The sequence below is a fragment of the Rhinolophus sinicus genome, linkage group LG07 (genome assembly GCF_036562045.2).
Source record: "Rhinolophus sinicus isolate RSC01 linkage group LG07, ASM3656204v1, whole genome shotgun sequence".
Lineage (NCBI taxonomy): Eukaryota > Metazoa > Chordata > Mammalia > Chiroptera > Rhinolophidae > Rhinolophus > Rhinolophus sinicus.
The window spans coordinates 62,580,512-62,605,060 of NC_133757.1; the positions used below are offsets into that span (position 1 = coordinate 62,580,512).

At 45.0% G+C, this 24,549-nt stretch overlaps 1 protein-coding gene across 1 annotated transcript in view; it reads right to left on the bottom strand.

The window, feature by feature from the left end:
- Positions 1–24,549, bottom strand: part of FRMPD2 (FERM and PDZ domain containing 2) — a 153,760-nt gene that overhangs the window by 82,649 nt on the left and 46,562 nt on the right. Inside the window, 9 exon segments of the mRNA XM_074338698.1 lie at positions 8,386–8,560; positions 11,118–11,189; positions 12,785–12,920; positions 13,764–13,851; positions 14,559–14,691; positions 16,355–16,546; positions 18,400–18,465; positions 22,720–22,877; positions 24,405–24,530. Of these exon segments, the coding sequence (XP_074194799.1) occupies positions 8,386–8,560; positions 11,118–11,189; positions 12,785–12,920; positions 13,764–13,851; positions 14,559–14,691; positions 16,355–16,546; positions 18,400–18,465; positions 22,720–22,877; positions 24,405–24,528 (1,144 nt within the window). The 5' untranslated portion in view covers positions 24,529–24,530.

Sequence of the window (24,549 nt, forward strand, 5' to 3'; positions counted from 1 at the left end):
GGAGCTGTGGAAGCAGGACCGGCTGTTGTGGTGGTCGCTGCCATTGCTCTGGGCCACCTCTCACAACTCACCCCGCCCCTGGCCCCACCTATCTGGGCGGATCCCTGCAGGAGTAAACAGAACTGCTGAAACATACGAGCTCTGAATATGGTGCAGGAAGAGCTTTGGAACTTCAAAAGCTCTCCGCATACCCACCAGGACACTGTGTATTGTGACCCAGGCGAACTATTAACAGAGGAGAAGCCTGTTTCCCAGGGAATCCCCCCCATTGTGTGAGAAGCTGGAATAGTGCAGAGAAAACAGCACTACCGTGTGAGAGAGGAAAAAAAAGGCTGCAGTCAGAGAGAAAATAAAACATTCTACCAACAAGTACTAGAAAACAAAAGACCTCTTCCTATCAAACTTTTGCAGAAGCCATTCCTGTAGATGTCTAGGAAGAGAAATGATAAATTGGTAATTGCCATGAATAACCAAGGCAACAAGACAGCTCAGAAAGAAAGTGAAAAGTCTCCAGAAAAGGAACTTAAAGATATGGAAATATGTGACTTAAATGACAGAGAATTCAAGATTACAGTTCTTAAAAAACTCAACGAGATGCAAGAAAACACAGAAAGGCACTTTAATGAACTCAGAAACACAATCATGAGCAACATGAGCATTTTACGAAACAGACTGAAATTTTAAAAAAGAACCAAATAGAATTTCTGGAGATTAAGAACTCAATAGAAGAAATTAAGAATGAAATAACCAGCTTAGGTAGTAGAGTTGACCAGATGGAGGAAAGAATCAGTGACATCGAAGATAGAAACCTGGAAATGACACAGATGGAAGAAGAAAGAGACTTGAGACTTAAAAGAAATGAAAGAACTCCACAAGAACTTTCTGACTCCATCAGAAAGAGCAATATAAGAATAATGGGCATACCAGAAGGAGATAAAAGAGAGACGGGAACAGAGAATATATTCAAACAAATTGTTGATGAGAACTTCCCAAACTTGTGGACAGAACTGGACCCTCGAATCCAAGAAGCAAATAGAACACCTAATTACCTCAATCCCAACAGGCCTTCTCCAAGGCACATTGTATTGAAGCTGTCTAAAATCAACAACAAAGGAAGAATCCTCAAGGCAGCCAGGGAAAAGAAGACGGTAACTTACAAAGGAAAGCCCATTAGATTATCATCAGATTTTTCAGCAGAAACTCTACAAGCCAGGAGGGAGTGGAACCAAATATTCAAACTATTGAAAGAGAGAAATTATGAGCCAAGAATAATATATCCAGCAAAGATATCCTTTAGATATGAAGGAGGAATAAAGACCTTTCCAGACATACAGAAGCTGAGGGAATTTTCTAATACATGACCTGCACTACAGGAAATACTAAAGGAGGCTATTCGACCACCATCAACAGGGACAATGTGTGTCAACCAAAACATAAAAAGGGGGAGAGTAAAGGCCTGAACCGGAATATGGGAATGGAGAAAGTAAGCGTGCTGAAGAAAATGGAATACTCTAAATATCAAATTTTCTTTTACATAAACTTAAGGGTAACCACTCAAAAAAAAAAAAAAAAACAGAACTGAAATATATACTGTAATAAAAGAAGAAACAGAGAGAAACATCATAGAATACCACCACACAGAAATAATAGACAACAACAAAAAGGCAAAGAAACAATGGAGACACAGCCTTACCAGAAAACTAAAGATAGAATGACAGGAAATCCTCACATATCAATAATCACCCTAAATGTAAATGGACTGAACTCACTAATAAAAAGGCACAGGGTAGCAGACTGGATCAAAAAATTAAACCCAACCATATGCGGTCTCCAAGAGACACATGTCAGCTACAAGGACAAGCATAGACTCAAAGTGAAAGGGTGGAAATTGACACTCCAAGCAAATGGTACCCAGAGAAAATCAGGTTTAGCCATAATGACATCAGATGAAACAGACTTCAGGGTGAAAAAGATAACAAGAGACAAAGATGGACATTTCATAATGGTAAAGGTGAAAAAGATAACAAGAGACAAAGATGGACATTTCATAATGGTAAAGGGCACTATACAACAAGAAGACATAACAGTCATCAATATTTATGCCCCAATCAGGGAGCACCGAAATATACCAAGAAACTACTAACAGAACTAAAGGGAGAAATTGACCAAAACACAATTATACTAGGGGACTTAAATACATCATTGACAGCTATGGATAGATCATCCAAACAGAAAATAAATAACGAAATAGCAGCCCTAAATGACACATTAGATGAAATGGACATAATTGACATTTATAGAGCACTTCATCCTAAAACATCAGACTATACATTCTTTTCTAGTGTACATGGAACATTCTCAAGGATAGACCATATATTGGGACATAAAATCAGTCTCAACAAATTTAAGAAGATTGAAATCATACCAAGCATATTCTCTGATCACAAGGCTTTGAAATTGGATATCAACTGGAAAAAGAAAGCGGAAAAACACAAATACATGGAGATTAAACAACATACTTTTAAAGAAGGACTGGGTCAAAGAAGAAATTAGAGGAGAGATCAAAAGATACATAGAAACAAATGACAATGAAAATACATCCTACCAAAATTTTTGGGATGCAGCGAAAGCAGTTTTAAGAGGGAAATTTATCTCATTACAGGCTTACCTCAAGAAACAAGAAAACTCCCAAATAAATAACCTCATGTTACACCTTAAAGAACTAGAAAAAGAAGAACAAGTAAAACCCAAGGTTAGCAGAAGAAAGGAAATAACAAAAAATAGAGCAGAACTAAATAAAATAGAAAACAAAAAGACAATAGAAAAAATTAATGTGACAAAGAGCTGGTTCTTTGAAAGATTAACAAAATTGACAAACCCTTGGCTAGACTCACTAAGATAAATAGAGAGAAGACACTAATTAACAAAATCAGAAATGAAAGACGGGAAGTTATCATGGACACCACAGAAATACAAAGGATCATCCAAGAATACTATGAAGGACTATATGCCACCAAATTCAACAACCTAGAAGAAATGGACAAGTTCTTAGAAACATATAGCCTTCCAAGGCTGAACCATGAAGAACTGGAAAATCTAAACAGACCGATCACCAGTAACGAAATTGAATCAGTCATCCAAAACCTTCCCAAAAGCAAAAGTCCGGGACCAGATGGCTTCACTAGTGAATTCTACCAAACCTTCAAAGAGGATCTAATACCAATCCTGCTCAAACTCTTCCAAAAATTGAAGAAGAGACAGTACTCCCTAACTCATTTTATGAGGCCAACATTACCCTGATACCAAAACCTGGTAAGGACAGCACAAATAAAGAAAACTATAGACCAATATCTCTGATGAATACAGATGCAAAAATCCTAAATAAAATTCTAGCAAATCGAATACAACAATGCATTAAAAAGATTATTCATCACGACCAAGTGGGGTTCATCCCCGGGGCACAAGGATGGTTCAACATCTGCAAATCCATCAATGTGATACATCACATAAACAAAATAAAGGACAAAAATCATATGATTATATCAATTGATGCAGAAAAAGCATTTGACAAGATACAACATCCATTTATGATTAAAACACTTAATAAAATAGGTATAGAAGGAAAATACCTTAACATAATAAAGGCCATATATGACAAGCCCTCAGCTAATCTCATAATTAATGGTGAAAAACTGAAGCCCTTTGCTCTACGTTCAGGAACACGACAGGGCTGTCCCCTATCACCTCTGCTTTTCAACATAGTGTTGGAAGTCCTTGCCAGAGCAATCAGGCAAGAGAAAGAAATAAAAGGCATCCAAATTGGGAATGAAGAAGTTAAATTATCACTCTTTGCAGATGACATGATGCTATATATAGAAAACCCTAAAGACTCCACCAAAAAGCTATTAGAAACAATCAACGAATACAGTAAAGTTGCTGGCTACAAAATCAATGTACAAAAGTCCATTGCATTCCTATATACTAACAATGAAATCTCAGAAAAAGAAATACAAAAAACAATTCCTTTTGCAATTGCAGCAAAAAGAATAAAATACCTAGGAATAAACTTAACCAAGGATGTGAAAGACCTATATGCTGAAAACTATAAGACATTTTTGAAAGAAATTGAAGAAGACACAAAGAAATGGAAAGACATTCCGTGCTCATGGATTGGAAGAATCAACATAGTTAAAATGGCCATATTACCCAAAGCAATATACAGATTTAATGCAATCCCCATCAAAATCCCAATGGCATTTTCTAAGAAATAGAAGAAGAAAAAATCATCAGATTTGTTTGGAACCACAAAAGACCCTGAATAGCCAAAGCAATCTTAAGAAAAAAGAACAATAATGGAGGTATCACACTTCCTGACTTTGGCTTGTACTACAGGGCTACAATAATCAAAACAGCACGGTATTGGCAGAAAAACAGTCACATAGACCAATGGAATAGAATTGAGAACCCAGAAATAAAACCACATAAATATGGACAGAAAATTTTTGACAAAGAAGCTAAAAACATACAATGGAGCAAAGACAGCCTCTTCAATAAATGGTGCTGGGAGAATTGGATAGCCACGTGCAAAAGAATGAAACTGGACTGCTATTTGTCACCATGTACCAAAATTAATTCAAAATGGATCAAAGACTTAAGCATAAGACCTGACACAATAAACTGCATAGAAGAAAACATAGGTACTAAACTTATGGACCTTGGGTTCAAAGAGCATTTTATGAACTTGACTCCAAAGGCAATGGAAGTAAAAGCTAAAATAAACGAATGGGACTATATGAAACTTAAAAGCTTCTGCACAGCAAAAGAAACCATTGACAAAATAAAGAGGCCACCAACTGAATGGGAGAAGATTTTTGCAAACAGTGCCTCCGATAAGGGCTAGTATCCAGAATATACAAGGAACTCATGCAACTCAACAACAAAAAAACAAACAACCCAATTGAAAAATGGGCAGAGGACTTGAAGAGACATTTCTCCAAAGAGGACATACAAATGGCAAATAGACATATGAAAAAATGCTCAACATCACTAATCATCAGAGAAATGCAAATCAAAACCACAATGAGATATCACCTCACCCCAGTCAGAATGGCTATCATCAACAAGACAAATAGTAACAAATGTTGGAGAGGCTGTGGAGAAAAAGGAACCCTCATACACTGTTGGTGGGAATGCAGACTGGTGCAGCCGTTATGGAAGGCAGTGTGGAGGTTCCTCAAAGAATTACGAATAGAATTGCCATATGATCCAGCAATCCCTCTCCTGGGTATCTACCCAAAAAATCTGAAAACATTTAGAGATAAAGACACGTGTGCTCCAATGTTCATTGCAGCTTTGTTTACGGTAGCCAAGACATGGAAACAACCAAAATGTCCTTCAATAGATGAATGGATTAAGAAGTTGTGGTATATATACACAATGGAATACTATTCGGCGGTAAGAAATGATGATATAGGAACATTTGTGACAACATGGATGGATCTTGAGAGAGTAATGCTGAGCGAAACAAGTCAGACAGAAAAAGCAGAGAACCGTGTGATTTCACTGATATGTGGTATATAAACCAAAAACAACAAAAGAACAAGACAAACAAATGAGAAACAGAAACTCATAGACACAGACAATAGTTTAGTGGTTGCCAGAGGGTAAGGGGGGAGGGGGGTGGGGGGTGGGAGATGAGGGTAAGGGGGATCGAATATATGGTGATGGAAGGAGAACTGACTCTGGGTGATGAACACACAATGGGATTTATAGATGATGTAATACAGAATTGTACACCTGAAATCTATGTAATTTTACTAACAATTGTCACCCCAATAAATTTAATTAAAAAAAAGAAAAAAAAAACAGTATAAGCATTGGAAATTTAAAAAAAAGTGCAAATCGGTAGTTATAAAATAATCATGGAGATGTAAAATACATAGAGAATATAGTCAGTGATACTGTAATAACTATGTATGGTGTCAGGTGGGTACTAGGCTTATCAGGTGGATCATTTTATAAATTATATAAATGTCTACACTGCTTACATCTATAATTGAAAAATAAAAATTAATTAAAAAAACATTTTAGGGGTGTATAACTTCAAAAAAGACAGGAGTAAATAAAATGATTTTGATAAACATCTTTCTATAGCATATGTCAACTAATTTCCGCCACATTTACTACCCACAAGTTTGGGGGTGTGGAGAATACAAAAGGCTTTTGATAATGAGAAAGTAACCTGTTTCCCCAAAAATAAGACCTAGCCAGACAATCAGCTCTAATGTGTCTTTTGGAGCAAAAATTAATATAAGACCCAGTCTTATGTTATGTTATGTTATGTTATGTTATGTTATATTATATTTTATATTACATTACATTACATTACATTACATTACATTACATTACATTACATTACATTACATTAGGTCTTATATTATAATAAAATAAGACCGGGTCTTATATTAATAGAACATTGTCCGGCTAGGTCTTATTTTCGAGGAAACACGGTACCAGGTCTTGGTAAATAAATATGGAAATGCCATTTTTAAAAAACTCAAAAAACCTCATCTAAATCTTCCCCTTGTGCCCTCGGCCCTTGTAGTTGAATCTGACTCTCCACACAAACTCACGCTTCCCTTAGGGTCACTTGCCCCCAAGGGAATGAGCATGTCCCTGTTATAGTTTTGCCAGCAAACCCTCTCAAGCGGGTTTCTCTCCAAACCCCAGACTGGTCACTTGTAAGTGATTTAGGCAGGTGGCGCCCCCTTCACGGCTCTAGGATGTCCACATGGAAAGGGCCTGGGCTGGCACCTGACCGGGAGGAGGCAATAGGGGATAAGCCTATGGTTGTTCTCCCAGAGTGCACACTGGGTTTATTTAGATTGCACGTCCCAGTGCTCACTTCGTAGCACACATACTAGATTGCATGTTATAAATCGATAAAAATACAATGATTCCTAAAGATTCTTCTATTCACACTTTACAAAAGATTGAGCAAAATCAATTGATCAGATCAAAAGTATAGAATGGTTGTTCTTTTTCCTTGAGAGAGAAATCTTTCGAGAGATCTGCTAAAAACTGCAGGGAGGTAAGGCCTATCCTCCTGCCCTCTGAGGCACGCTGAATGATCCCACAATAAGCTTGTGAGCCTCTCCCATTGGAGCCGGGAGAAGAGAGGAACACCGAGATTATGATACCTAGCAAGCTGGGCAGGGAGAGCCAGGATTAACCTGAAGGCCCACATTATCCCAGCTCGGCCCCCTTCCCATTGCTTCACACAGTGGTTAAACGGCTTCGACTACAGCAAGGGGATATTTGCAGTCAATGGAAACAGGGAGGGCAGACATGGGAAGAAGGTGTCAGAAACCCTTTCCTTCAGGATCTTCAGAATGGATTCTTAACTTAGGGTGAAGGTACTATTTCCCATCAGTCTTGTATGATTAGATGGAAATTTTAAAATATTTTTATCGTGGTAAAATACACATAACATAAAATTTAACATCTAAGCAATTTTTTTAAGTACACAGTTGAGGGATATTAAGTACATTCACATTGTTGTGCAACCATCACCACCATCCATCTTCAGAACCCTTTTCATCTTGCAAAACTGCAACTCTATACTTATTAAACAATAACTCCCATCCCACTTCCCCTAACCCCTGGCAACCACCATTCTACTTTGTCTCTGAATTTGACTACTCTAGGTACCTTATATATTGGAACCATACAGTATTTGTTTTTTTGCAACTAGTTTACACAGCACAATGCCCTCAAGCTTCATCCGTGCTATAGCATGTGTCAGAATTTCCTTCCTTTTTAAGGCTAAATAATATTCCATTGTATGTACATGCCACATTTTGCTTATCCATTTGTTCATTGATGGACACTTGGGTTGTTTCCACATTTTAGCTACTGTGAATAATGCCTCTATCAACAGGGGTATACAAGTATCTCTGAGACACCCATTTTCAATTCTTTTGGCTATGTATGCAAAAGTAGAGTTGCTAGATCACATAGGAAATCTATTTATAATTTTTTGAGGGAACACCATACTGTTTTCCACATTGATTGTACATTTTATATTCCCACCTAGATGGAAAGATTTTTAACATGTTCTTAGTGCATTGGAATCGATCAACCAGACCCAGCAAATCACAGACACTCACAAGGTCTTACATGCACTATTTCCTAACAATTTTCTGATTTACTTGACACTTTGACATGAATACTTGAAGCCTTCACCATGCTAACCCATATCTAAATGAGCAAGGTGAGGTGTCCCAGTCTCAAGCAATTTTCTTAGAAGGAATAGTGCTCAGGTACCTAGATACCTGGGTTACCTGGGGCACCAGGTCAGCCATGGGCTACTCAGGAGACACTTACCTTTCAGGTAAGCCAAGCCAAAGTAAGTGAGCTCCCCAAGGTTGGCGAAGGACGTGACGACGTTGAAGACGGCCCCCACTGTGGACGTGATGTCACATTTCACCTCCAGACACTGCCCACTCAGCAGCACCACACAGAGTTCCCTGAGAGTCAGACAGGATTTCCCTTTGTTGGTCTGAAAATAATAATAGTATTAATTGTAATGTTAAGTCCGGGAATCTTTCACCCCTCAGAAAGACAGAGACACACACGATAATGCAAGTCACACAGCGAGGTTTATTTCCAGCTAGCTGGGGTCCCCGTCTCTGCCCGACGCAGCGGGTTTTAACAAGGACCCCTAGCCTGCAAAGCTAAGGGTTTTTATAGCAGTTCTAAGGCACTTAGTAATTTCTAAAGTCTTAGGGAGCGCAAGATGAACTTCAAAGAGTTTACAATAGATACGCTTCAAAAGCTTCCATATCAGGAGATAAAACATCTGGTCTCTATGCCCACATCCTGGAACTAACAATTAGGCCATTAGGTTGTTTTAAGCTCAAGGCTGTTAATCTTACTCTGACTTTAAAGTAACAGTTCTCATGCTAACTTGAGCCCAGGGCTGCCAGGGCTGTTAACCCTATCTTAACCGTAAATCGGAAGTCCTTATGCTAACAGTCTCTTACAGTAACAATAACCACAAGACATGGAGTATTTATCATGCAAGCTGCTATACTAAGCACTTAATATGCATTGTCTCATTTAACTGACAATCAATCCTAAGAGATGAGTATGTTTATGACACTATTCAGCAGATGAGAAACAGGGCTCAGAGATGGTAAGGGGCTTATTCACAGTGGCACAGTTAGTAAGAGGCACAGTCGGACTCAAATTTGCATTCTACAAATCCACCAGGCTCTACAGGGGAAAGCAAGGCTGAGGAGGCAGGTCTCGCTGATGTCTCTACCCCACAGAAAGCCCAGCTGCCCCTTCAGTTCTTCTTCCCAAAAGGACTGCCCACGGCTTTTGTCAATGAATCATCACACCTGGGACTGTCACTTAATCCTGATACTGTCCCCCAGAGCACAGCAGAGCAAATTTGGGCTGGCAAAGGTCCAATGAAGAGAGAGGGCTAGAGCAAGGAGATTACTTCACATCAAGAAATGGGTCAGTAGAGCACCATCCAAAAACTCATAGCAGTCAGCCTTCTGCCTCTTCACCCACTCAGATTAATTCCAGATTCATCTACCACCACAGCCTCTCCCTGACCACCATGGCCTCTGCTCAGCAGCCCAGGATGGCCTATCACTCCACCACTCCAGTCTGGTACCCTGTGTCTCTGCACACACTACCCACTGAATGGAGTGTTCGTGCCCTCCGTTCCCACATGGCAAATTCCTATGAGTGTCCCAGCAGGCTCAGGACCCTTGGTTGTGGCCTGGACAATAGACTCACTCACTCCCTTCTCTGCTCCCATGGCAGTTTGTGCCCAAAGCCCAGCCTGAAGCCAGACGTCCCCAGGGAAGTGCTCCTTAGAGGACAGTCATGGATGGACATTAGCTGGACATTAAGTACCATCAATAGCATGCCTGCAACAATACCGTGACGCTCCTGACACCCAGGGCAGCCATCACACTCCAGGGGCCAGTGCAGATCTGAGGACCCTGTGGGAGGGGTTTCCGGAAGGCTCCTAGGCAGAGCTGACCACAGGGCACACTGTGAGCCACCATGGCTTCCCCCTGCTGCATATCTGCATCACCTAAGTGGTTGTTCAGAATGTGGGTGCAGGGGCCACCCTGAGAGATGGAGGGAGGGAGACAGAGAAGTGTGGGCCTTGTGCTTGGGTTTGACGCTCTGTAGTTGCCCCCCTGAAATCTCAATAATTAGACCTCTGAGCCTGTGTTCTAAGTGAGGTCTAATGGGACGATGGAGCTTGGGCTCACAGTGGTCCTGCCTCCCCACCTCTGGCAATGCGCTCTGGCTGCCAACTCCTCTGCTCCCAAGTGCCCCAAACCCTGCCTGGCCTCCCCGTGGCCTATGCCACCCTGGGTAGCCTCCAGCTCATCTTCCACCATCAGTCTCCTCTGCAGGGGCTGGCTCAGGAAGGGTCCCAGTCAGGCACACAAGCTCCAAGCAGCTCAGAGCATGGTGTGGCAGCAGCTGCCCCCACTCTGGACTAGTAGCACCAAAGCTCTTTCTGTGGGTGATTCATCAGGGACAAGCCTCTCTCTCACCCCCAATCCAGGTACCAATGCCTTTCCACACAGAGAGGCTGCAACGCCTTTGGGGATCCACAGTCTGCCTGGGCTCAGGCAGCAGAGCCAAAAGAAGGGAGACAGACTTTTCTGCCCCAGAAAATAGACAAATGTGTAAATGCCAGAATGCAAGCTCCAGATGAAGAGGACTCTGTTTTGTTCACCTCCCAGATTTGGGGCCTGGATTAGTGCCTGGTATCTATTAGATGCTTAAACAATGTTTCCTGACTGAATGAGGGGATGAAGGCGGAGCTGAGTCTGGAAGGACAATCCGGACTTAGCCAGAAGTCACACAGGCTTCCTCATAGAGGGTAGAAGGACGTGCTGAGGGACAGGCAGGAGTGACTTGGCCGAACGCTCTGGCAGGAGTCGAGGACAGCGAGTACCCTGGGACCACCCCCCTCCCGCCCCCCAGCCTGAGACTGCAGTCTGAGCGCAGTCAGCCTCCAGATCTGCCCAGCTGCTCAGTTCCCTCGCCACCCTCCACCCCTGCCCACTAGTTACCACAATGGATCCAGGCAGATGCACAGTCATAGGGGCCTCTCCAGCCAGCAGGATGAACTCCGGCCTGGAGAACTGGAGGAAACACCCAGAGTCACTCACGGTAGAGGAGAAGTCATCTTCTGTGGGGCTGGACCCCCATCTTTGGGACTGGGCTTCCCCCGTGGGCTCACGTCCCCCAACACCCTACCAGCACTCCCTTCCCCAGAGTCAGCAGGAAACAGGTTTCAGTGACACGGTGATAAACTGGGCTGAGGCCCTAGCAGGCAGGGCATCTCAAAGCAGCAGCCGATAGGAGGGCGTAGCAGTGTGGGTGACGTGCTAGCTTCGGTGGAATGTCCACCTTATTGTACGTTTCCTAATTCACTCATGGTTACATAACCTTCTGTATGTATCGAAATTATAAAATACTTTATACAGTACAAATATGTATTATAGGAAATAGATGATTTTTTAAAAACAAAAATACCTTTAGATTTAGATTAGATGAAAGGTTTTTCTAGTCCTGGATGTTGAATCAATAGCATGTGGGAGCAGCCATTTCAGTTTCACAATGCTTTATGTCTGTATCACGCTTGTGACCTGAGGAATACTTTAATTCCCACCATTATTTAGACCCAGCTATCATTCTGTGAGGTACATATTCTCAGCCTATTTTGCAGGAAACTGAGGCCCTAAGAGGTTAAGAAACTCACCCGTATCAAACACCGGTGAGTGAGAGAGGGTTGGGTGCATCTCCGAACACGCTCCCAGTGGTGCCCAGCAGGACTCCTGTCCCAAGAGGCCAGAGGTCCAGCCAGGGGTGACTTGTATCCTAAGAGAGTCCCTAGTAGAAGCGTCTTTAGTGAGTGATGAGAAAGGAAAGCTAAAGAAGGTACAAAGTTCTCCTGAACCTTGTGTCGCCTGAGTTCATGACCTGAGAGTGGCCTTGGAGGGCCCCAGGGGCTGGGCAGGGAGTGTGGGAGCCCAAGGCCACCCAGGAGGGGGTGTCCTAAGGCTACCCCAGGCTCAGCTTATCTCTAACTTGTTGAGGAGCTTTAAGCAAATCTCCCTGTGACAGGCAGGCAGACAAAAGATCTGGACATGTGGGTCTGAAGTTCACCAAGGGTCCAGACGCTGAAACAGAAGACCTGGCAGAGGCAGCCTCCTGGGTGAACAGCCTGCCCTGAGGGACTTGTCACAACTCCAGGCGGCACTGATTTCCTCGAAGTGGCTGCAGCATTGTGTGGTTATTAAAACAGCTTTTCAGCTAATGGCAGTATAGTGCATTGAGGAAGAGGTGCTTTTTTGTATACACCAGAAGAAGTGGCTCTGAGGGCTGGTGCCAGGGCTTCTTGTGGCAGAAGGTACATCCCGAGACCACTCCAATCTCACTGTCCAGTGCTGGCCCCTCAGTGGAGACCAGGCTGCCTACAGGGAGTCAGCGGTCTCCGCAAGCGTGAGTACACTGCAGGGGCCACCGGTCATCTGTCCCTCTCTCATCCCAGACTTCAACACGTATGGCCCTGAATTGCAGGTTTCAGGTTTATTTTCATCCAATTGTAGAAATCTCAGCCCAGGGAGTGTGGCATCCCAGAGGACGCTTCCCATTTTCAGCTGCCGTTGTCAGCCATCCACCACTCCCTGCTCACACCTCTTTGGGGAGGATCCCTTGGTCCTCTTTTGCTCACCTTTCCCTTACTTTGCAGGAAACGCTTTTGAGAAGGAATTGCTGGCCATGAGTTTTGTGCTGTCACAGAGAGAGCAGATCCTGAGCTGGGCCGCCTGCCCTCCTGAAGGTCCCAGGGAGCTTCAGCTGGAAGAGCGCTGGCCAGCGGTCAGAGAAGGGGAGGAACAATTAACAGTGGAAGTGGCTTCCAGCCAATAAGAGCCTGCCACGTGCAGGTGCTCAGCTGTTTTGGGTATGCACACCACTTCATCTTCACCACACACCTACAGGGGAGGCACCATGTCCACTTTCAAACAGGGAAGCAGAGGCCCAGGACAAGTCAAGCTGCAGTATGACTTTGCCCCTCTTTCTACCAAAAAGTGGACTCCATTCCCCACCTCTTGAATCTGGGCTGGCCTGGAGCTCGCTTTGGCCAATAGAAGGGGCTGGAAGTTGCGGAGGGCTAGTAGTTCTGGAAGTTCTCTCTGTCTCTCTGTCTCTCTGTCTCTGTCTCTCTCTGTCTCTCTCTCTCTCTGTCTCTGTCTCTGTCTCTCTGTCTCTGTCTCTGTCGCTCTCTCTCTCACACACACCCCACACCACACACACACACACACACACACACACACACACACACACCCCACACCCCTCTGCTACTGTCAGGAGTCACAAGGACATCCAGCAGAGTCCAGAAGAAACGCCCCGCTGAGTACAGCCTAAATTCCCAACTCACAGTCACTGTGCTTTTTGGCTGCTTTTTGTTGTTGTTGTTGTTATGCATTCCCACGCAGTAGAAAATCACAATGACATGGAAGCATGTTGTTCCATAACTGAACCTGCACTTGGTTTCCAGATGGGACAGAATGCCCTGATAGCAAAGCTGCTTTCGGGTCCCTGATCACCTTGGTTCATCAGTAATCAGTAAAGAAGCAGATACAGTGCCCACCACCACCACCACCAGCGTCCCACACCAAGTTCACAGCCCTGGACACCTTGCTGCTCACCTGTTAACAGAGAGGCTGCAGTGACTGTGTGCTGAGGTGCTCAGACTGGGCTCCAGGGAGCTCTGGGTCTCTGTGCTTCTCTCTGAAACTAACCAAACCACTCGCTGGAGGGCATGGGCAGGGCAGAGGCAAAGAACAGGACTTTCCTGCATTAGGTAGTCTGGAGTGTGGATAGCAACATTGTGACGTACTAGCTATGTGACCTTCGCAAAATTACTTAATCTCTCTGAGTCTGTTTCCACACGTGGAAAATGGAAATGAAAATGATGGTTAAAGGTTTGGGGGAGGTTTTAGTGGGGAGATAAAGCATAACAGCAAAGAGCACCTTGTTTTAGGGACAATAAACAAAAACATTTTTTTACTCTCAGATTCAGTTGCAAAGTAGAGAATAGTAGATTTGAAGATTATTCTACAAGTCATTCTTTTTATCACCTACAGCAATAACAATCTTTTACAAATTACTTTTCCTTTCACTCCACCTAGAAACTAATTAAAGGAAAGCTTCTTTGTTGTATAGTTTTTATCAACTAGGACAGTTAGAAATCAATAAAAAATAATTTACGTTTACTATAAATAACTCTACTAAACAATATGTCCAAATGAAGCTTTCTTTCAGGACATAGATGTGTTGGAAGCTAAGCCCCTTCTCTTTCGGGACTTCCTGGAAGAGTGGAGCTTGCATGGGCTTTCTGTCAGCACAGCATGAACATCTGACCCACATGGGGCAGGAAACAGTAGAAGGAGCATGGGCCCCTCCGTACCCCCGCCAGGGAATGCTCAGGGCACTGTACCCACCTCTGCAGGAATGCAGACACTCCAGGGCCCGATCCACTGGGCTCTCACAGCTTGCCTGACACAGCCTATTCCTGAGCAGGTGGCTTCTGTCCCGATGCACAGAGGAGCTTTCTTCCACGACTCTCCTCTCCACCTGAAGGTCAAGTGCATCGCACATCCGCATCCCACAGTCGAAAGGGGGCATTTACATAGACACATACAGACTGGCTGTCAGTTTGAGTCAGTGTGAGAGTGTCTGGCCCACACAGTGAGAGCCTGATGATGCATTGTCTAGCACCCAGAATGTACTCTATACTCACCACCCACAGGCACCCTACAGGTAACTCATTGCCTCCCCAATGCCTGTGTACTACACATCTGTGCCTTTGCTCAGGGGCTCCATCCACTGCCGAGGGTCTCCCCACTAAGCTCCTCTGTGCCTCCAAGACCCAGAGCTATGTCTTCTCTACTCTTCATCTTCTCCACCTCTGCCCTTAGGGAGATGTAAATGTCCTCTCATCACCTTCCCTCATCACTGCACTCACAAGCCTCTCTATCACACATTATATCACGTTTGCTTCCTTGCCTACCTCCCCAACCTCACTGTGAGCTTTACACCCCACCTAGCTCACCCAGTTCAGTGCCCCAATGAATGTCCAAAAGTAACCAAAATCTGCTTTATGGGTCCCTGATGGAAATGCTGCAGGTCAACGCATTGTCCATTAGGGGACAACGACACACCAAAGGATGGTAGGCTCTAATGTCTTTCCAACAAATAGACCCCTCTTCCCCAAAGAATTCTCTAGCTCAATGAACAGGAAGGAGCAGCATGTACATACACCAAGAGGGTAGGGGTCCAAGAAGAAGGACAGGATGGACAGGCGTTTTCTGATTGACTGCTAACAGAGCCCACCCCGCCTCCCCAGTTGTCCCCTCCTCTTCTTCCACATGGCTCCTGCATTAGTCTTGCTTTCAGATCTCCAACCTGCCCCTTGGACAAGTGCCATGCTGCCAGCCTTCTCTGGTTTCTCTAAGATGCAAACCTTGCATTTGTACCATGGGCACCTCTCTTGCCTCAACCTAGTCCAAGCTCTGCCCTGGCCCCAAGGGGGACCAGTGTTGGTGTACTTCCTGCTCCAGAGCTCCCCATGGGATCAGGCGGAGGCTGTCTTCACCTGAGACCACCTCCTTGCGTGGCTTGTTGCCTATCCTGTCCCCTCTCCATCACTCCCCCTCTCCCAGGAGTACTTTCCCAATAAATAACTCGCATAAGAATGCCCATCTCTGGCTTTGTTTCAGGAGAATCTGACCTAAGCCAAATGCCTACTATGTACTAGGCCTCTTGCTAGGCACCGAGGAGAGCACAGGGCAGCAAGCACACAGTGTGACAACAAGGAGACCCTCCGCATGTACGACACAGCAGGTACCGCCAAGGAAACCTCATGTGAGGCCTGAGTTCAGTGTTGATAGGTGAACTGACTCATGGGATTTAAACACAAATTTTTTTTTTATGTAAAGAGGTTCTTTCGGAGATCCCAAGGGTCTTAGCCACGTTAGGAATCCCGGCTTGCACAAAGGTCTTCACCAGTGCTGCCCAACAAAACTGTGATGACAGGAATGTTCTAGATCTGCCCTGTCCAGCATGGCTGTCGCCAGCAACATGTGGCTACCGGCACTTGAAATGTGGCAGGTGTGACCGAGGAACTGAATTTTTAACTTTATTTCATTTTAAATAACTACAATTTAATTAATTTAAATTTCAACAGCCACACGTTGACTAGTGGCTCCTGGGTTAGAAAGTACAGATTTGCACAGACCTTGGAGATGGTTCCCAGAACCAAGCTGACCAGCCGTTTGACATGGAGTTTGGCAGAGGCTGGGTATCCACGCACTTCTTCTCGATGAACCCGACAAGCTTCCAGAACTGACAGCAGTGGCAGCTGCCTGCGAGGCTGGTCTTCGCACATGGTCAGCAGAACGGAGTGCAAGAGCTCCGGGAGCTGCAGCAGCTGGAGAGCAGAGGGCTGCGTGAGGCATCTGGACGGCTGAGGCCAGGGCCCTGCATGTGTGTAGTGGGGACTGATGGAAACGGATGTTCTTGTGAACACTACACAGGTGCCTGATGCTTCTGCAGAGTTCAGAGGTGGACACACGGTAGATCACTGAGGCCACCAAATGTAGAGCAGTTATCTTAGCCCTAGCTATGTGGAGTTTGCCGCTTTCTACTCTGGAATGCCATTTGTTTCAGAAGGAAGGGAGGGAAGGAGGAAGGGGTTCTTCAGCATGTGCTCTTGTTACACGAAGATCCCACACACGTTTGAAATATTTATGGAAAACAAGTGCTCAACCAAGTGGATTCCCACCTAGGCCAAGCACCCAGACCAAACCAAGGACCAGCCTTTGACTGCACCTGGGCAACCTACTGTTTTCTCAGATTATTTAGGTGACTCTCACTGGGCCGTCCCCCTACAATGTGAGCTTCAGAAACCTAAGGACAGTGTCTTTTTCACTTTGGAATCTCCAGCAGTCAGCACAAGGTCAGTAATTGTTGGTTGAACTTCATGGTACATGTACACACTAAGAAAAAAATAGATATTTAAATGGCCACCATTATGTGGGGAAGGCTTCAATGCAGACTCAAAATCAGGCTTTTTCTCCTGCTCACCCACGCTGCAAGTCACTTTCCAGATAAAGGCTGCACAGCCATTTCTTGCCATGCTGGGGTTAACCAGGAGAACCATAGAGGCGTGAGCTGCAGGTGGAGGGAGCAGTGTACGCAAAGGTTGGCATTTGTCTAAAAGGAAGGGGCTATGGGCAGACCCCGAACCCAGAGCAAAATGACAATGCAGGGTCCCTTATTCAAAATGATTAAGAATTTCAAGACAGTGACAGCAGAGCACTAAATCAAGCTTGTAAGTGCAGGACACTGTGCTATTACATAGGCCACATGCCCTTGAAACCGGCCCCAATTATGGCAGAGTACCAAAGCCACAGGTGGGAACCCAATTCTGGGGTCCAGGTGTGCCCTGCCGAGAAGTGGAATGAACTCCATGGGTAGTGGGAGCTACGGAAGATTTCACATGAGGAGGGATGTGAGCTGGTGTCTGTTTTAAAAGAACACTGGGCAGCACTGGGATGTTAAATTGGAGAGGAAAAAGGAAGGAAGGAAGGAAGGAAGGAAGGAAGGAAGGAAGGAAGGAAGGAAGGAAGGAAGGAAGGAAGGAAAGGAAAGGAAAGAGGGTGGTGAGAGGGAGGGAGGGAGGGATTCTTTAGCATGTGCTCTTGTCACACGGGTTTTCGAGGAATTTTTATAGTGTCAAATGAAAATTTACACACTCACACATATTCTGTAGTCAAAAATTTTATAAAATGCTATGATAAAAAATGTTAAAAGCTTTGTATGCTTTAATCCTCAGTCTTTAATAAACCATTCTGAAAAATATTTGAGAGGAAGACATTGTAGGAAGTGTTTCCCCAAATCATTTGAGCACAGAACCCGTTTTCAGGGAAGCATCTCACTTCAGGAAAGGCTGCTTTAAAAGCCTGTTTTATAAACCTGTACCTTCAGTACCTATAAAATCCTCTAGCTTGCTACTTCCTCTGAGCAGAGGTGGCAAATAAGTCTTATCTTGCTTGCCAATCCTAAGTTGCGACTGTCTGCAGTGACGTGTTGAGTAGGATTCTGAGGCTGCCTCTGGACTCAGCAAGAGCGGTTGTGTAATCAGTTGGTAATGCCTTCTTAGAACCTAGGAGGATAGAGTGGTGGCACACAGCTCAGCAGATATAGCCCCTACCCTGCAGAGAACTTCTAAGTAATCCAAAGACATGGCCTGGCAAGACTTTAAGTATCTTGTTTACAGACCTGATTTGGTGGAACGTGAAACCCTGCTGACCAGTAGAGGGTTGTTCCTAAAGAGTAGACGAGCATCTGTCCAAGAGAAAAAGCACAGGATTAGGTTTTGGTCCCCTCTGTTCTTCCGTGGTCCTGCAAACAAAACACAATTCCTTTGCCATGTGTGGCAGACACTGTTGTCTGCATACCCCACAAGCAGTGGCAACTCCCTAAAACTCCTCTGCTGCCTACTCTAGTGGCTAAAAGCCACAATGACCATAACACCCAATTTTGGCCAAAAGACATAAGAAAAGTAAGGGGCTTCTGAAAAAGCTTTTCTTTACTGACAAGAACACATGTGACTCGGTCCCACTCTTCCCTCCTTATTACTGCCTTGAATGCTGATGTAATAAATGGAATCACAGCAGCCATCTTGTGACTGTGAGACAAGCATAAGAACAAAAATCAAGCACCTAAAGAGGGTTGAATGGAAGCAGACAGCCTGGATCCTGGATGACTGAGGTGCTGACCAATCCCTAGACTTCTTGTTAAGTAAATAATAATTACTTGTGGTTCTAGACACTATATTTTAGGCTTTCTGTTTCTTATAGCCAAAGCCATCTGTACATGACACAGTATGGTCCAGCCTGATTCAAAAGCATCAGAAGTTGTCAGAAAGCCATGTAATGAAATGGAAGAGCATTATCTGACTTCTCTGAGCCCCAGTTTCTTCATCTTTAAAGTGACTATTCTGTCTGAATATTCCTGAGGATTGAATAAAGAGTGGCTTGAGGGCCAGCACGGTGGCTCAGGTGGTTGGAGCGCCATGCTCCCAATGCCAAGGTCACAGTTTGATTCCCACATGGGCCAGTAAATTGTGCCCTCTACAGCTAAGATTGTGAACAGCTCTCCCTGGAGCTGGGCTGCCATGAGTGCCCATCATGAGCAGGGAGCTGCTGAGAGCTGTGAGCAGCTGACTGAACTGGAGTGGGAGTGGGAGGCAGAAGAAGGGGGGGGCGGGAAAGAGTGCCTGGAGATGGTAATAATAATAATTATCATTGTTATTATTAGACAGAGAACACTTAAACCAAGCTTTGTTTTAAATCTTGTAGCTATATTAACTTATTTAGTCCTCACCACAATCCTCTAAAGTAGGTATATTAATTGTCCCCTTTTTACATAGGAGGAAACTAAAACAAAGCCAAGTTAGGGAACTTGCCCAAGTAAGATCTAAAACCTAGACGTGAACCCAGTCACCAGGGTCCCTGCCCTGAGCCACTTGGTTATGTTGCCTCTGGATCACACGAAGTCCTCAAAAAACGTTTATTAGGCTTTTATTATAACTGAGAAGATACATTCCCTTTAAGATCTCTTTTCAGGAAATGACTTTTGGGACTTTGGAAGGGAGACATTGAATTAACGAAATATGGTATATAAAAGTGCATGGTTACTTGAGCAATCCACTGAGTTTAATACAAGTGGATTTGGTTTTGTTTTTTATATCTCTAGGTCAAGGGCGTGTGCCCAGTGTTACATGTACCAATTAGCTATCTACTTTGTCTGAAATTATACCCGTAAACCAGCCATCCACCCCTCTGATGAATATGACTAGACACCTACAAGGAAGTTCACAAAAGCTGCACCCCCATTTGTAGAGAAATGACTCGGAGCAGATGCCACAGCAGCATCCGGAGCACTGCCAGAGGCATTGTCCACACCTGGGAACTTACCTGGATTCCATGGGCTCTATCTTAAAGTGTCCTCCCTAGGCCTATGGTAACAATGACAATAGGCTTCACCCCAAATTCCAAATCCAGCCCATTGGTAGATGCTGCCTGGAGAAGAGTGGTGGGAAGGATTTTGAAGGCAACTCCCGACTCCATGGGAAAAAAAGTCATGATCGATTGGTGATGTCTGTCACGAACATGAAATGGAGTGATAGTGGCATAAGTTGACTTTAAACAGAGACCTACCCACACCTCCACCTTCACCTGGGACTAACACTCCAAACATTGGGGAAAATGTCTCAGTGTGTTGGTTAGAGCTGAATGTTGGTCTGAGGAGAAGAGTTAGGGTACGTTCCCCAACCTCAGAACAGGGGGAGCATTCTGGACACAACATCTACTGAGGTCACTTTTCTAATTGCTCACCCCACTCCCCACAGGATCCAAGCCAAGCTGGATGCAGAGAGAAGCCTGTGATGAATGGAAGAAAAGAGTAATATACAGAACTGAGTGTTAGAGATGCTGTAAGAGAAAGAATGGCCACTTAACCCTGCCTGCTGGCCTAATAAACAGGGCTCCAGGCTGGTGCCTTCCACCTCTTAAGCCACACTCCCACATGCCGTGCTTCAGAAGCGTAGATAGTTAAGCTACCAACAAAAATGGATGTTTGGTTCATCAGGACTTGGTCCCTTCCCACAGTGACCCTCTCCCAGCTTAAACTTATCTTAAACCCTTATCTTCCTGGCTCAGACTCAGCAACACACCTCCTCAGTTCTTAGCTCTGCCAATTCCTTTAGCCTCGAAAATCTTGGAGCCCTCACTCCTCTTCATGGAGGAATGTGTACAGGAGGGAGGAGGATATTTTATTCCAGTTTATCTTGGCTCAAGGATGCTCTGAGCAGGGGAGCGACTGGACCTTCACAAGACATTCAGTGGAGGCCAGCGGTGGTCAGGAGGGTGATGTCTATTCCTCACCAGTGAGTGCTGGGAGGGACAGGAAAGGATCCCAGGAGTTCTCCAGGTCTGCCTTAGCTCAGGTCCTATAGAAAGCAGAGCCTGAGGCAAGGATTAAGTGCTGATACTTCATTTAGGAGCTGTAAGCCCAGGATAATGTGGGTGAGAATAAAGGGGAAGGGAGATAAAGACAGGTGTGATGTGCCAGATCACCACGCTGGCCACCTCCTTGTAACAAGCCACAATGTATAGCAGGAAGCACTCAGGATTTCTCTGGAAGGCTTGTAAGACTTACCCATCTTGAAGAAGTCCCAGAAAAGAAATGAAGGGAGAATTCTCTCCTCAGTTCCCTCCATCTGTAATTTACCATTAGTTGAGGTCCACCCCAAAGGAAATTAGCTCCCCTACATGTTCACATTACATCAGCAGGCTCCTTCAGTCACTCAGAGACTCAGATCCATGGCTCAGGATGTGGCATTTTAGCTGAGTCCTGAGCATGGTAGGTAAAATGGTGTGGGTGGAACATTGCCTAAGACCCAAATAGAGGGAATCTGAGAGGCATCCAAGTGTGTGTCCAGCACAGGTGTCCAGCGATTCACCCGTGGGATCCTGGCAGTATAGGAAAGGGTGTAGGGGCCTGGAGTACTGCTGTGACTGCCAGTGGGGAACAGCCAGGGCCACTGCAACTGGGACTCTGATGCTTTCACTTTTGTGATCTGAATTGGAGACACATGGGCCCAAACAATCCAAACCTGGAAGCCACTGAGGCCCTATTCTTTGAGCCCTGTTCTGGGATGGCTTCTGAGAGGAGTGGAATTTCCAGATCTACACTTTTGCCATGAAATAACAAGGAAAATGGAACAGACCTCATCAATTAAATGCCCATTATGTCCTGCCCAGTGCTGTGTGTCTGCCTTACATCATTTGCTCCTTTGAATTTCTTCTTTTCAAAATTGAAAATAATGTTTACTAGAACTTTTTGATATTCAGAAACACAATACATCCATGGAAAAACAAAAATCACCACCGATGTTGCCATCCAGGATTATCACTGCAAACACCTTGGTTTATATATTTTCAGATCTCTCTCTCTCTCTGTCTCTCTCTCTCTCTCTCTCCAACTAGGATCAAATTGTATATGCATATTTTTAATTACTTTTCAAGTCATTAAATCACTTTCTACAGTCTCATTTTAATACTGTTTTGTTTCACATCCACTCTCATTGGACATTAGCTTGTTTCCAGTTTATCATTCATGTCAACAATACAATAAACATTGCTGCAATTAAATCTTTACTCATGCTTTAGGATAAATTCCTAGTGGAGGACTTGTTGGGTCTGTTTTAGAGTTTTGCTACATGCTGTCAATGGCACCAATGTGCCAGACCATTTATCCACAGCTTTTCCAACTCTTGTTGAATATTTATAATAAGCTAATGGATTAGGTCATCTTAACACCACTTTACAGGTGTAGAAATTGGTACACAGAGAAGTTGACTTATTTACATCTAAGAGTTAATAAGTTATGGGCAAGAAAGCCTGGGAATAAAGTTCTTTAAACCCATTGTGCCTCTGTGTTCTTTGGGGCTGAACTGGAAGCTGGGGTGACCTGGGATCAGGCATTTCCCAGAGGACAGGCCCAGATGTGCTTCAGAGACGCCATGTACCTTACCTGAGATAGATCAGGCTGCTCGTTGAAGCTCTGTCGCTGTAGTAGTTCAGGGGCCTTGAAAGGAGCAGCCTCTATGTGACAAATATGGCCTTGGAAAGAAAGACTTCCGGACACAGAAAGCAAGGTTGACCAGGGGCAGACCACATAGTCGGAGGAACCTGGAACCAAGGCAATGATGAAGTGTAGGGACCAGGCCACCATCTGGAGGGCAATGTGTGGGACTGTGCCTACTGGGTGCCTTGCAGTACCTGCTCTGGGATGGGCTGTGAGCTAACCCAGGGCAAACACGGAGTGGAACAAATTCAACCCTGATACATGTGTGCACAGGAGCATGTGTCAAGAAAAGCGGCTGCAGTGGTGGCGGGGAAACTAGCACCTGTATCCAAATGTATCCAAATTCAGCCTAAGAGTCTCAAGATGAAAGGTAAAGAGAAGTCAGCTCCACCTGGAAATTGGCACAAGCCGGACTTCTCTAGAGCCAGCCCAGGGACCCAGGCAGCTGGATTTCTGGGTGTTCTGTAGCTGTGCAACTGAACATCCAGGGTGGGGAGAGGGAGTAAACACTCAAGGAGAAGACAGAGCTGAAGGTGCAAGAGCACAGCTCCCCCTTCATCCTGGGAGCTGCCACCTGTCGTTCTGACTGTGCATGTGCGATCACACTTGGGCTGCCAGCAGCCAAGCACGTGTGACTTCTGAGTTGACACCTGATTGTGGGGACTCCGTGTTTGTTCCACTTGTCAATTTAATGCCTCTTAGCTACAAATCCATCTTTCAATAACTGCTCGGTCCCTTAATCATCTCTCCTTCACAGCGAGCGTCACGTGCAGCTTTCGCAGTAGAGGGCGCTGGAGAGACACTGCTGGAGGCGGGTTCTCCTGATGTTTCTGAGGGGTCCGCGATGTGAGTGAGGACACCCCATCACGCTTTGTGCGGACACCTGCCCAGGATGCGCAGTCCCTTGCCCACCTCTCGGCCAAGTAGTCACCCTATGTACACAAACGCGCACTCCAGGCCTCCCACCTGCACCAGCTCCAGAGCTCTTGTTGATGATTGCCTGTGCCTGTCTTGTCCAGTGACTGCAGGCCTACTATGGCCTGGCAAGGCAGCTAACTTCCCGGTCATCATGAGCTACAGGCCCAGTTCGTCCGTAGACTGGACCCCTAACCTGGGGAAGGGACTTCACTTCAAGTTTGTCTCTCACTGAGACTGCCTGCGGCCCTAGGGGACTCTGTAGAGTTTCTTCATATCTTACAGGTACTCTTCAATTGGAGTTTAATAATTCTTCATATTAACTTTCCCTGTTTAGACCACCCAGTGTGTGGATTCTATCTCCTAATGGAACAAAAGCTAGTGCAGTGTCTAGAAGGAGACAGTGTGGGGGCTTCCCTGTCTCTGGTTATGCCCAGACTGCCCAGTGTTGCAAGAGGCCATAGAGCTGCAGCTGCTATCTCCCTGGCCACCATGAAGCAACACCTCTCTTTCAACTCTGCCGCAGGCCATGGGTGCAAGAGACAGGCCTACCCTCCCAGCACAGCTCCATGGGTGTGTGCCAATTGCCTACTCATTATAATACCTCAGACTGATAACAGATGGAGAAGCAGCACCCAGAAATGTATTTGTTTGGGAAGCTTCACATTCAACCCTCTCAAGACTCAGTGGCCCCAGACACAAACACACTCTCTTACCCTCACGGACATCTTCCAGGAGTCGCTCAGCAGCCAGGGACAAGAGGGACCAGATTTCCTCCTCCGACAGAGCTTCACCCCTGACCTTCAGGGCACTGGCGAGAGTCACAGAGACTGGGCTCATGCCTGCAAAGACAAATGTGTG